Source organism: Halichoeres trimaculatus, unplaced genomic scaffold (genome assembly GCF_033239565.1).
Source record: "Halichoeres trimaculatus isolate MK-OKI-2021-1 unplaced genomic scaffold, fHalTri1.1 fHalTri1_scaffold_24, whole genome shotgun sequence".
NCBI lineage: Eukaryota > Metazoa > Chordata > Actinopteri > Labriformes > Labridae > Halichoeres > Halichoeres trimaculatus.
Window position 1 is genome coordinate 8,068,368 of NW_027437202.1, and position 11,153 is coordinate 8,079,520.

General features: G+C 44.0%; 2 protein-coding genes across 2 annotated transcripts; both read right to left on the reverse strand.

Moving 5' to 3' along the window:
* Positions 1 to 197: 197 nt before the first annotated feature.
* On the reverse strand, positions 198 to 3,686 carry LOC141785989 (transmembrane protein 237B-like). Its single transcript, XM_074664667.1, has 14 exons — positions 3,471 to 3,686; positions 3,202 to 3,237; positions 2,430 to 2,461; positions 2,316 to 2,329; positions 2,140 to 2,211; positions 1,924 to 2,052; positions 1,734 to 1,827; positions 1,484 to 1,641; positions 1,277 to 1,409; positions 995 to 1,186; positions 846 to 919; positions 647 to 734; positions 434 to 555; positions 198 to 353 (listed from the first exon to the last, which is right to left on the reverse strand). The coding sequence occupies exons 1-14, from the start codon at positions 3,495 to 3,497 to the stop codon at positions 289 to 291; spliced, it is 1,236 nt and encodes a 411-aa protein (XP_074520768.1). The 5' UTR covers positions 3,498 to 3,686; the 3' UTR covers positions 198 to 288.
* A 195-nt stretch (positions 3,687 to 3,881) lies between these two features.
* On the reverse strand, positions 3,882 to 10,585 carry LOC141786010 (MAGUK p55 subfamily member 4-like). The gene is made up of 21 exons (XM_074664702.1): positions 10,528 to 10,585; positions 10,322 to 10,443; positions 10,169 to 10,246; positions 10,007 to 10,090; positions 9,775 to 9,906; positions 7,423 to 7,504; positions 7,248 to 7,333; positions 7,087 to 7,161; positions 6,808 to 7,004; positions 6,663 to 6,721; positions 6,531 to 6,548; positions 6,390 to 6,431; positions 6,254 to 6,274; positions 6,101 to 6,115; positions 5,977 to 6,018; positions 5,711 to 5,884; positions 5,530 to 5,610; positions 5,332 to 5,425; positions 5,124 to 5,232; positions 4,839 to 4,973; positions 3,882 to 4,716 (listed from the first exon to the last, which is right to left on the reverse strand). Exons 1-21 carry the CDS (start codon positions 10,583 to 10,585, stop codon positions 4,525 to 4,527), a joined length of 1,896 nt encoding a protein of 631 aa, XP_074520803.1. The 3' UTR covers positions 3,882 to 4,524.
* Between the last annotated feature and the right edge of the window lie 568 nt (positions 10,586 to 11,153).

Consider the following 11,153-nt stretch of genomic DNA (forward strand, 5'->3'; position numbering starts at 1 on the left):
TCTCAGGTCGATTCGATTTGTGTTAACATGAAAAATTATGTAAATAGTTACAAAACCGTTAAATTTCTTAAAATAAGTGTATGATGTTAATGTATCTTCAAAAAACAGCAAAACACCGCTGGGTTTTTAGGATAAAAGTGTATTTAAAAACAGCACAAATATCACATCTCAAAAATATAAAAATTATCTACAACACATTCAGACTTCATGGCCAAAAGTTACAGCATAAAAATATGTTCATAAAATTACAGCAAAGATGTACAATATCCGTGTCGGACATGATTTTTCTTAGGCGCTCATTTCTGCTTTTTCCTCTGGTTTGGGAGGCTCGATCTCCATGGACATCAGATAACCTGAAGAAGGAGAGACAGAGTAATGAGCAACTATTTCGTCATGCTTTTGAAAACAGTATTAAAAGATGAATCTCCCTTACATTCAGTGTAGTCCTTTTCAGGCCGGGTAGCGATGAAGATCCAGGCCAGTCCCACCAGCAGAGCAACCACCAGGTTAATGGTTACCCACGGGTGAAGAATCTGGTGCTCTGACCCTGGTGGCCTAAAAGAAATCAAAATAAACCTCATGTTTTTGCTGAGATGCATAGCAACATATGTGTATATATTTTGTTAAGGGAAGCTAGGAAGCTTACCATAATGTAGCGTTGGAGGCGGGGTACAGGTTGATTCTGTCGCTGGTCATCTGCTGGCTCAGAGAGAGGACCAGAGCAGAGAAATATACTAGATAAAAAAAACAAAGAGATTCAAATGAAACAAAGAAAAAAAACACCTGTCTGAGGGTGATAGATGTGTAAACTTTCTAATATACGTGTTGACTTGATGTGGACTCACAGAATGAGGCGAGAGCGACTGGTTCGAGTGTCACAAACTCCTGCAAAGCCATCGAGCCTTTGGCCAGGTTCACTCTAGGAACACACAAGTTTATAGTCAATAAAAAAAGCCTCATTCCTCTCCATACTTTCTAAATGCTTTTCCTTTACCTGTCGAAGGCGGCTACTGTGCTGATGGCGAGCAGCATGTACAGTAGAGACTGGGAGGGGTACGCCAGGCTGTGGTACTGCTCCAGAAGGTTGGACAGAGCAGTGAGATGCTGCCCTGCTAACATGTACACCACCACCACGTTCCAAACAGCATAGCCCGCTAAGAAGCCGTGACAGTACAGACCGAACACCCTGCACAGCAAATAAGGACAGGAGAGAGGGTTAGTTAAGAAAAGGGCCACATGTTTCAAGATCTGTTTTAAAGAAACCCTTTCCCTTCACCTGAAGCCTTCGTGTACTCTGATGGAAACATCTCTGGTGGTCCAAAGTGGCTGAACATGATGAAACTCTGTGACGTTATCCATCTGGATGCTGGTTTTCCTCCAGTCTGAGCGGTCAGCAGGCTGGAAACGCTCTGCGCATAAAAACACTTGTTAAAGTACGATCGACACAAATGACACAAAATCAACGTCCTCTTCAACCACTCACTGTTCCTCTCCACAAAGACTTTTCCCACTGGCTGGCTCTGACCCTGTGGAGCTGTGAACAGGGAATGCTGGGGGATTGGAGGAGGCGTGTCTGTAACAATATCATCCTCTGCTACATCCAGCTCATCGGGAAGCTGTGCTTCAGTGACTTTTGATTTCCTGCGATCACAAAAATAACGATAAGAGAGAAAAAGATTATTTTATAAATGTAGATAATGTGTGATTATTTTATCGTGTGATAATTTTCTTACTTCTTTTTCCTCGTCTTTCTGACCACCTCTTCTCCGTCAGTTATCTGATCTGCAGCGTCTCCGTTCACAAGGTCTGCTTGGTCATCGTCCACATCTGTAACCACAAACACACGTCTTTAAATGCTCTCATCAGTCTTGTTTTTATTGTTTTTATCTTTAATGTACTTTAAAAGAAAAGATGAGAATTTACCCATCACTGGGGTTTTCTTTTTCTTCTTCCGCCTCTGTGGGGGTGCGTCTGTCGCAGCTTCAAGTGTGACTTGCTCTCCAACCTCAGATTCCCTCCGGCTGCCCATGCCTCCCATCTCTATCCCATGATCTGTAACAGAAGAAGATTGATATAATTCTTTTTATATATATTTACCTTTTATCCTTTATTAACCTCAACCTAATTTACTGTACATACCATCAATATCATCTACTCCATTCGTCTCCTTCCTCACCCTCTTCTTCTTTTGTTTTGGTGCTGGTAATTCTCCTATTCAAAGTGATTGATGCAGGTATATTAGACCTAATATAATATAATATAAATATACAATATAATGCCCTGATTATCCAAGTGTTGTTTCTGTCTTGACTCACCTGTTGCATCTTGACTTCATGTTTCCACAAAGGAAAGAGAGGAAGAAAAACATTCAGCTTAGCTTCACTGCTTTCAGTACAGACAACTTAAAACCACAGTAGCAATTAACCTACCTTGACATTGTGGGGAGTGCTCGTTGGCCTCTCTGAAGACAAAAAGAGAACTTAGATAAGTCATTCAGTTTAAAATAACCTCAAATCATAATCTACTAATGCGTTTTGCTCATCCCTGACCTGTTAATACAAGAGCTGATTTGCTCTATTATATTATTTTTTACAATCTACAATTTTAACAAGCCCTGTAATTCCCCAAAGACCATCAGCCAGAACGAATCAGACGCTTAGCAGTAAGTAAAACTGGATTTGGAAGGTGTTTGGTCACATTAGAGGCTGCGTAAACACATTAACAAATTACCCAGTCTGGGAAACAGTAAAACAAATATACACAGACTCAGTTTGGACAAGCCTTATATGAGCTGTTCGGACGTTTTTCTGTTACAGAACATAATCAAACAGGATTAAGAGACCTTACCGTGGTCTTCCTGGCCATTCCCCCCAGGAATCAAGAGAGAATGAAGAGAAGCTACAAATGACATCCTGACTGGCACGGATAATTCCTCGGCTAAATCTGTGAGGATTACTCAGGGCAGAGGTCAGACGACTCGAACCCTTTCCAACTCTTGTTTGTGACTGAGTGAAACTTAAGTGTAACTGGTTTAATCTCCCTGCCTGGGTATAAACACTGGGAATGGACATCTCATTCTTTTTGTATTCAAACATTTATTGTTTTGACTGGGTTTACATTTCTTGAACAGTACTCTTTCTTGTTAGATCTGACATAAATCTAGTTAATAAAAAGATTTCCTAAAGTGTTCCTTTGAATTACCTGTGGGAGAGGAGGGAGCTCTCTGGGCCGCATTTTCTGTAAGAAAATAAAAAAATTGTTCTTACACTTTATAGCTTTGTACTTTACTGCTATACATTATTACGAAGACATTTGAGCTATTAATTCATAAAAAATGTATATTCAGCCAAAAAAAAAAGAAAAATACTCTTTAATCTTAAAAGTAAAAGTAGAGTTAATGTAGTGTAACAGTAGCCTTAACCAATGTTTACAGCGTCGAAAAGGAACCGTTATTCAGGAAAATCAGTTACCTTGTCCCGCGAGTCTGCCGAAGACATATTTTAATTTTCTGAAAACTCTAAGCGTCAAATTAACTATTAAGTAAAATAAATGTTACCTGATACACATAATTTTAAATTAAACCGACTTAAATGAGTAAATTGCTGATGTGATTGTCTTCCGATTAATTCACTATCTAAACTACTAACCGTTACCCGGACGTATTTTTGTGTAACACATCAATACACCGTTTGGTCTTTGTGGCTGTTTGGTGCGTTCAGCGCCACCAGCTGGTCTGGAGTGTGAATGCTTTGTTTACATCTTTAATTTAAGAGTAATAATAAAAAAATATATAAAACATACAAAAAATAAAATACAGAAGTGTTTATTATTGTCACAACAAAATACAAATATCAAATTGTCATTACTTTCCAGGATTTTTTTGTATTACAAAGTAATTTTATTATAAAAAGGGACACAAAGTGTATTTATTTGTGCCAAACATAGCTTATTCAGTTGTTCTGTAAATCTTGAATAACTCTTTGGCATGCTCAAGAAAAAAGAAGAAAAACACCATGAAAATTTATCAATCAACAGTGAACAATGAAACATTTTACAGCCTAATTTGTGAACACCAACTCCGAGACATGACAAACTTTACTTAAGTGGCTAAAAGGGTAAGAAATTAACCTTTTGTGCCTTTTTTCAGAGTAAATAATTAAAGTGGTGTGCAAAGCAGCACAATTTTTCTATGAGTTGTTTATGCCTTACCTATTTTAAAAATACAACAAAGAAAATATCCTCCTGTTTCTAATTGCTCTAATGAACACAACTGTAAAGTAGTACTACATTCTAGTTATCTTTAGATTTGAACTTCTAACACTAAAGTCTGACTCTGTTTCTTTGGGCTTGAGTTCAGATCCATCTTCTTTCATGTCTTTATCCCATTTAATATGTCATGTAGTTTTAGAATTGATTCACATGTTCAGAATTCACAGTGAAAAGTCCTAAAATGAGTTGAAAAATTAGGTCTGCAATGACAGCACGATCATATCGCCCTCAGCCGTCTCGTCCTGCACTTCTCTCTTAAGACTCAGCAGTAGGCCGTATCCAGCTGGCTGGGACCCACTGTGGCTCATCCTGCGCCTTCCTCACTGCTGTCACCAGCTGCGCACAGGCGTCCTGTAACTCCTCATTGACGATCACATGATCAAAGAACTGCCAGTACTGAGACTCAATCTTTCGGGCGGATTCTTCAATCTCCAGGAAGTCTTCTTCCTGTTCCAAGAAACAAAACTCAGGTTTAAACACCCAAGTCCATCTGCACTAGCAAGTATGTGTCAGAAAAGTCGCTTGGTAATAAATCAAAGGTATAAAATCTCATGTCTTAGGGAGTTTACTTTGAATGGTCTGTTGACGTAGTAGTTGGTGGTGATGACAGACTCCTGTCTGGTCTCCCTGAGGCGCTCCAGAGGTGGAGGCTTGATGTAGATGACGTAGGCCCTCAGTTCATGGGTCCTCACTGCCTGGACAGCCTAAATCCAGAGACATAACAAAAATTATAGAAAACAAATCAAGCTTTTGCTCACATTTCAGGCCCTTGATGAATAGAATAATAAATTATTTAGACAGAACAAATAGAAATATAATCACTTTTGTGACTCTTTAGTGATTTACATTCTTACATTTGGCTCAATGTCAACGACGCAGATCTTTCCGCTGTTTAAAACGTCCCTGGCAGCCTCGATGCTGGTGCCGTACAGATTCCCCTTATAGTCGCCGTACTCCAAAAACCTGCAAGACAAAACACAGGGATGTGCTGCAAACTGGATCCATGGAAAAAAAGGGTTGTTGTGTTTTGTAAAAACACAGCATCCATGAATTATTCAGTACCTGTTGTTGTAAACCATGTTGTCAAAGATTTCTCGGCTGGTGAAGTGATATTCTCTGCCAGACTCCTCGTATCCTTTGGGCGCTCTTGTCGTGTCTGGATAGAGAAAAATATTTTATAAAATATTAAAATCTTATAAAGAAATCTCTCCCACAAACATTATTTTATCATCAAAGCAGAAGAAAATAATCTACACATACGTGGTACGGCTCCCTGGAAGAGACCGGGGTTGGTTTCAATCAGCCGTCTTCGAAGTTCATTCACACCAACACCAGACGGACCTGAGAATTATTTGTCAGTCAAAAAAACTTTAAGAACACAGCAAAAACATATTAAATGCTATTCTTAAGAAGCGACATGATAGTGTGAGTTGAGCGCTACCTGTGAGGGCGATGAGGCGGTGTGTGTCCTGCGGATGGCGCTGGTAGCGCACCACCTCCTCGTATGGGCTGTTGAGGGCACTGTAGCAGCTGCTGGGGCAGCGGGTGTGACAGGACGGCTGCGTGGTGCTGTGAGAGCGCCGCCGACACAGACGCATGCTGCGCCTGAAGCCCGCTGAGAGAAATTGTCATAAAGGGATTAATTCAGATTTAGCCGTATCAAACACCAGAGGATGGCAGCGGTCAGGGGGTTTGTGTTGTTCTTACCTAAATAGATGCTTTCACTGCTGCTGCTGAAGTCATCCTCTTCTGGGTTTTCAGAAAGAAATCAGAGTATCACCTTTTGACCTACATTATCAATGACTGCTGTAACACTGTATTTTATTCTCACCTTCTCTGAGCTCCTCTGATATTTCACCATCAAACCGAGGTCGAATTTGGAGGAAAACAAACCAAATGTTTCAGATAAAGATTAGAGAAGGCTTTGTTGGAGTAACTCTGTGCTCAGAGTCAGAACAGATTAAATCAACAAAGACTTACCTACCAGATTCAAAAGCCTCCTCATCTGACAGAAAAAAAAAACACAAACAGAAAAATTAATCACAAAGCAGCAACGACATGCAGCGAGTTTGTGTAGGAAAGATTAAAAAAAGAGCCATGAGGGACAGATGGTGCTTTACCTGCTTCCACACATTTCTCATCGATGGCCATCAGGTCTTCTTCTGTAAAACAAAAGAAGATGTGACATCTCCTCATCTACAAATCAGAAATCATTAAATCCTGACGCTAAAGCTACAGCTGGGCTTTGCTCCTGTCCTTACCTTCCTCTACAGTGCTCACTTCAGCAAGCAGGGAGTAAAACACAATCCACATTTAACGCTCAGGTTTGTAGAGATTATGCTTGAAACTGTCCAGATTTAATTTAAAGTGACAGAAAATGTGTTTGAACTTACAGGTCTGTATGCAGGCGTGTGGCTGATAAGGCTGAGACCACCAGAACTCTCTCTGCTTCCTGTCACAAAGACGGTTTCATGATCCAGGTAAAAAAGAAGGAATTTAAAGAAGGATGGTAAAACACGCAGCGCTGAGGGAAATTACCGTTTCAGGAGGTTGGTGGACGGGATGAGACCCGCACATGCGGTGCTGTTGGGAAGCTTCTTGGCCTGCCACCACAGGGTGTCCGTCTGATCCACGATCTCCAGCACGTCGCCTTTCCTGAAGCTCATACCGGCGTCGGCACAGGGGATGGCTGGGTCCTGCTGCGGGCTGTAGTCTGCCATCGCTCGAACGTACAGCTGAGAGCAGAGAGTTGAGCTCATTATGATGCTATCAGACTTTACACTTTTAAAAAACAAAGAGGTAACAGACAGGGTTTACCATAGTCTGATTGTGGACCGGTCTTTCTGTGATGGGGATGACTTTGAACATGATGGTTCCTTGAGACCTCGCTTGCTAAAAGGTTTAAAAGAAGAAATGTGGCGTCATGTTTATGGAAAGTAAAATACACATTTTCTTTTATCACCAAAAACTAAACGTACCACCACTTGGATGACTTGCTCAGGCTCCATCCCATCCACAGGGAAACCGTTCACCTCCACGATCCGGTCTCCTGCATGAAGCAGACCTACACACACAGATAAACACAGAGAGATTAATGTCACATAAATCACATAACATGACTCTTAAAAATATTTTCTGATTCAGTTGGCTCACCGCTTCGATCTGCCAGCCCTCCATGAATAACTCGAGCGATAAAAATCTCCCCTGAGATCTCGTTTCTCTTTATTGTTGCCCCCTGAAAAAAAAGAGAAAACCAAAGAGTTCACAAACTTCAGGAACTTGTGGGTCAGATAAAACAAAGTTGAAGTCGAGTGTTTCAGTCTTTGGGAAGCGATGATGCGTCAGGATGAAATGAAAGAGATGATTTGAAGGATTATTTCACAACAAGATGAACCGAAGCACTGAATGAAGTGTGACGGGATGAGAGGATGAAATGATCCAACATGAGGACAAAATAAATCTCAGCTACCGCTGTTTGCGCTCGCAGGGCCTCTCCTCAGATTCAGCGTGAAAGAACTCAGTATCTTGACCCTTTCTGCGTCTCTCAAGTTGCTTTCTTCTTCTTCTTCTTCTTCCTCTGCGGAGAGCGGCGCCCTTTCAGGATGCTGGACGCCTCCTTGGGCTCCTCGAGGAGACCGTTGCTCTGAGGCTGCTTGGACTCCTTCAGCTCGGCTTGGTGGTGCTTCTTTGGCGGTAAAGTGCCGCTTTTGGACTTCAAGGCGGTTTTTGGCGACCCGTGACAGGACACGGAGAGACAGCTGGTGCCCTGAGAGGTGGAGGGAGCATCCAGGGAGCTGCTGAGGGAGCTGGAGGAGGAGCTGGAGGAAGGAGGTGAAGGTAAGGAGCACCTGGTTTGATGAGTGAGGGAGGGACGTTTCTTTTGGATCCGTGGAGATTGGTTTGACTCGGGTGTTCTGTCGTGGTCTGCAGGTTTTGGGATGCTGTTGGCGGTGAGGAGGGTCTGGAGCCGGTCTACGACCTGAGTGAGGAGCGCTAAGGCTTGTGAGTTGTCCTGCACCGTCTCAGACATCCGCTCTGTCGCTGCGGCCATCTTCTCTCCGAGCAGCTTGATGTCTTTGGTGCTGCTCTCCATGGAGCTGGCTGCGAGCTGCACCGTCGTCCTCAGCTCATCCAAACTCTCCTGCTTGGCGAGTTCGACAGGCGGGACGGGCGGCAGATCCACTACGCGACCACGGCGAGGACGCATGGGGCTTGGGGGAGCAGTGCGGATGCGGGGGCTCTGGTTTTGGAGCCTCTGAGGAAGACCTGGAGGGAGGTAGTCCTCTACATTGGAGTAGTACGGCACAGTGAGGCACGGCGGTGACACGGTCCAACGCTGACCTGAAGGATTCGGGGACTGGATGTAGTTTGAGTCGTCCCCGCTGTCGAGCTCTTCGATGAGGTTGTCTCCAATAGAGAAACAGACATTATTAATCAGGATGAGACAGGATGCTGGAGTGATGGATGCTGACAGACGCTGGTTTCTTACCGATCATGACGGAGCTGTAGACCGAAGGCGCAGAGCGGTTTTGCTCCCAGAGGAGGTTGGTGTAACAGACTCGACATTTGCTCACCGGCTTGCTGCAGCACACCTGACAGCTCCTCACTGTTTGAATTCGCGGCGGAGGATACGGACGAGCTGCGGCGGCGTGACACGAGCGTTCAGACTGAGGGAAGCTGCCTCTTCTGACGCTACACCAGTTTGCATCCTGGTGCCTCGCTGCAGGGCTGTGGACCCCGAACGCGCCTCCTCTGTGGAGCGTCTGCCGGGTCAGACGCTTTAAGGTGTCCCAGTGGCTGCAGGCGGCGACTCTGGAGCGCTTTTTAGTGCAGGGGGAGGAGGAACAGGAGAGCGACAGCCCGACTCGCCTTTGACTGCGCAGCTGTGAGACAACAGAGTCACTCAAAGGCAGACGGGAGCATCAAAAAGCACCTTAAATCGACTTATTCAGATTCAATTTGTGCGCAAAAATCTTTAAAAATGCTCTGCTCTCCTCCTGGGGATGTCACAGAAAAACAAGATTAAAGCTGCATTGATTAATCCTCCATGCAATAATATCAATACTCAACTAAACCCAAACAGAAGAGTGGATTATCAATAAAACACATCCTGAGTTATTTTGTTTTCTTCCCTTTTTGGCCTCTGCAGTCAGAAACGACCTGTAGCATTAGCAGACAATTAGTTTAATGAGAGATTATAAAAATCAAACATCTGCTCTCTGTTGGATTGAGTCAGATGTTGGGTTCATGTTTGGCAAAGAAGAGAAAGCACGTCGAGCATCTGCTTCAGCACAACGTTTAGTTTGGGTGATATTCATATTCGCCTCAAAGAAAAGTTTTTTTGTGGCGTGACTTCATGATCTGACTTCTGTGTTTAAGCTCAGAGAAATTCATCTGATGCAGCTCTGATCCCCGAAAATCTGTTTTTGTAAAGAGAGATTAACAAAGGACTTCCAGAAGTGATCTCATCAAAACGTGACCTTAACTTCGGAGACTCCAGCTCACCAGAGGCTGCTTGTTTTTCACCAGGCAGACGATCCTCGTGGCCTCCTCGTCGTCCGGCAGCTCCTCGGGCATCGGGGGCAGCACAGGCTCGTAGTCCTTCTGGGCCACGGTGTCGTGAGCTGACAGGAGAGCCTGGGGAAACAACAAAGTGGATCCTTTGATTGTGAAATTCAGTCAGATTAATGAGCTACACACGGGCTATTTTCAGAGTGTTACCTAAACACCTCCTCACCTGCAGGTGTGGCTGTCTCAGGAGGCGGTAGAGCTCTTTGGCGTCTTCAGAGCAGCCGGGGAGTGATCGAATGTCTATCAGCAACTACACAGAGTAACAATACAGTGTTAAAAAAAGATTATGATCTCCAAATTATTGCTGAAACTTGAGTCTGAGTGTCACCTGAAGGGAAAGTCCTGAAGCGTAATCCAGAGCAGGTGGTGGAGAGTTTTTCAGGTACCTTTGGAGACACTCGTAAACCTGAAAACACAGATTTAAAATCATCAAGTCTCACAGTTTAAACTCAGCATTTCAGCAAATAGAGATCTTCCTGACCTTGAGCAGCGACTGCAGCCAGGAGGCGTTGAGGAGACTGTGGAGGATCTCTGCTCCATCGATGTCTGGATTTACCGACTTCCTCACCTCCTCGATCACGTCTGTGAGGATCTGACGCAGGCCTGCAGCACACAAACGCACATTAATACACACATATACACACATGATGAGTGAATCATAAAGATGTCAGCATCGTCCTCACTGACCGTGCTCTCCCAGCTCACAGTGGGGGCTCAACACCTGAGCCTCCACTGCCTGCCTCATGGTCACCGGACCCCCCAGGGACTGGACTGACGCCTGCACCTGACGACACATGCTCATATTTACACACACATAGCATGCATCTACAATACTGCTGACAGTTAAACTCTGTCAGAGATCTGACGTCTCTTCTCTACTATGAGTTTCCTCGTCTGTAATCCAGGCGTGAGCGTGACCCAGGATCAGGTGGGAACTCCATCAGTGGTGGGTGTGAAAGGGGGTCAGGGGTTAATGGCACACTTCACGACAGCTCAGAAGTGTGACGGAGATGTAAATACTGAGATGTACAGGCTTTAATCTCTGCTCTGCTCTGGGGACACCCACACATGGAGCAGAAATATGTTACTCTACGGAAACCACTCTGCGTTTTATCCCACGTTTAGTCAAACAGCAGATGCTCTAAGCAGGTTGTACAGCTCTAAGGAGACTGTTAAGATAAAGAGTCACACCCTGTGCATTCAAGGAGTTTTAGGAAAGTGGTTCAAGCTCCTGTTGAAGAAAGAAGATCCTTCCCCAGTCCATGAAAGACGCCCTTACCTTTAAATCTGCCTCCTCAGGGATGTCACAGGCT

Excerpts from the sequence above, each read along its gene's own strand:
- LOC141785989 (XM_074664667.1), bottom strand. The coding sequence starts at position 3,497 with ATGTCTTCGGCAGACTCGCGGGACAAG. Across the intron at positions 2,053-2,139 it reads TGGAGTAGATGATATTGATG|ATCATGGGATAGAGATGGGA; the intron begins GTATGTACAGTA and ends CTTCTGTTACAG. Across the intron at positions 920-994 it reads ACAGTAGCCGCCTTCGACAG|AGTGAACCTGGCCAAAGGCT; the intron begins GTAAAGGAAAAG and ends GTGTGTTCCTAG.
- LOC141786010 (XM_074664702.1), bottom strand. The coding sequence starts at position 10,585 with ATGAGGCAGGCAGTGGAGGCTCAGGTGTTGAGCCCCCACTGTGAGCTG. Across the intron at positions 10,247-10,321 it reads GGCTGCAGTCGCTGCTCAAG|GTTTACGAGTGTCTCCAAAG; the intron begins GTCAGGAAGATC and ends CTGTGTTTTCAG. Across the intron at positions 5,885-5,976 it reads CAGTGAAAGCATCTATTTAG|CGGGCTTCAGGCGCAGCATG; the intron begins GTAAGAACAACA and ends AATTTCTCTCAG.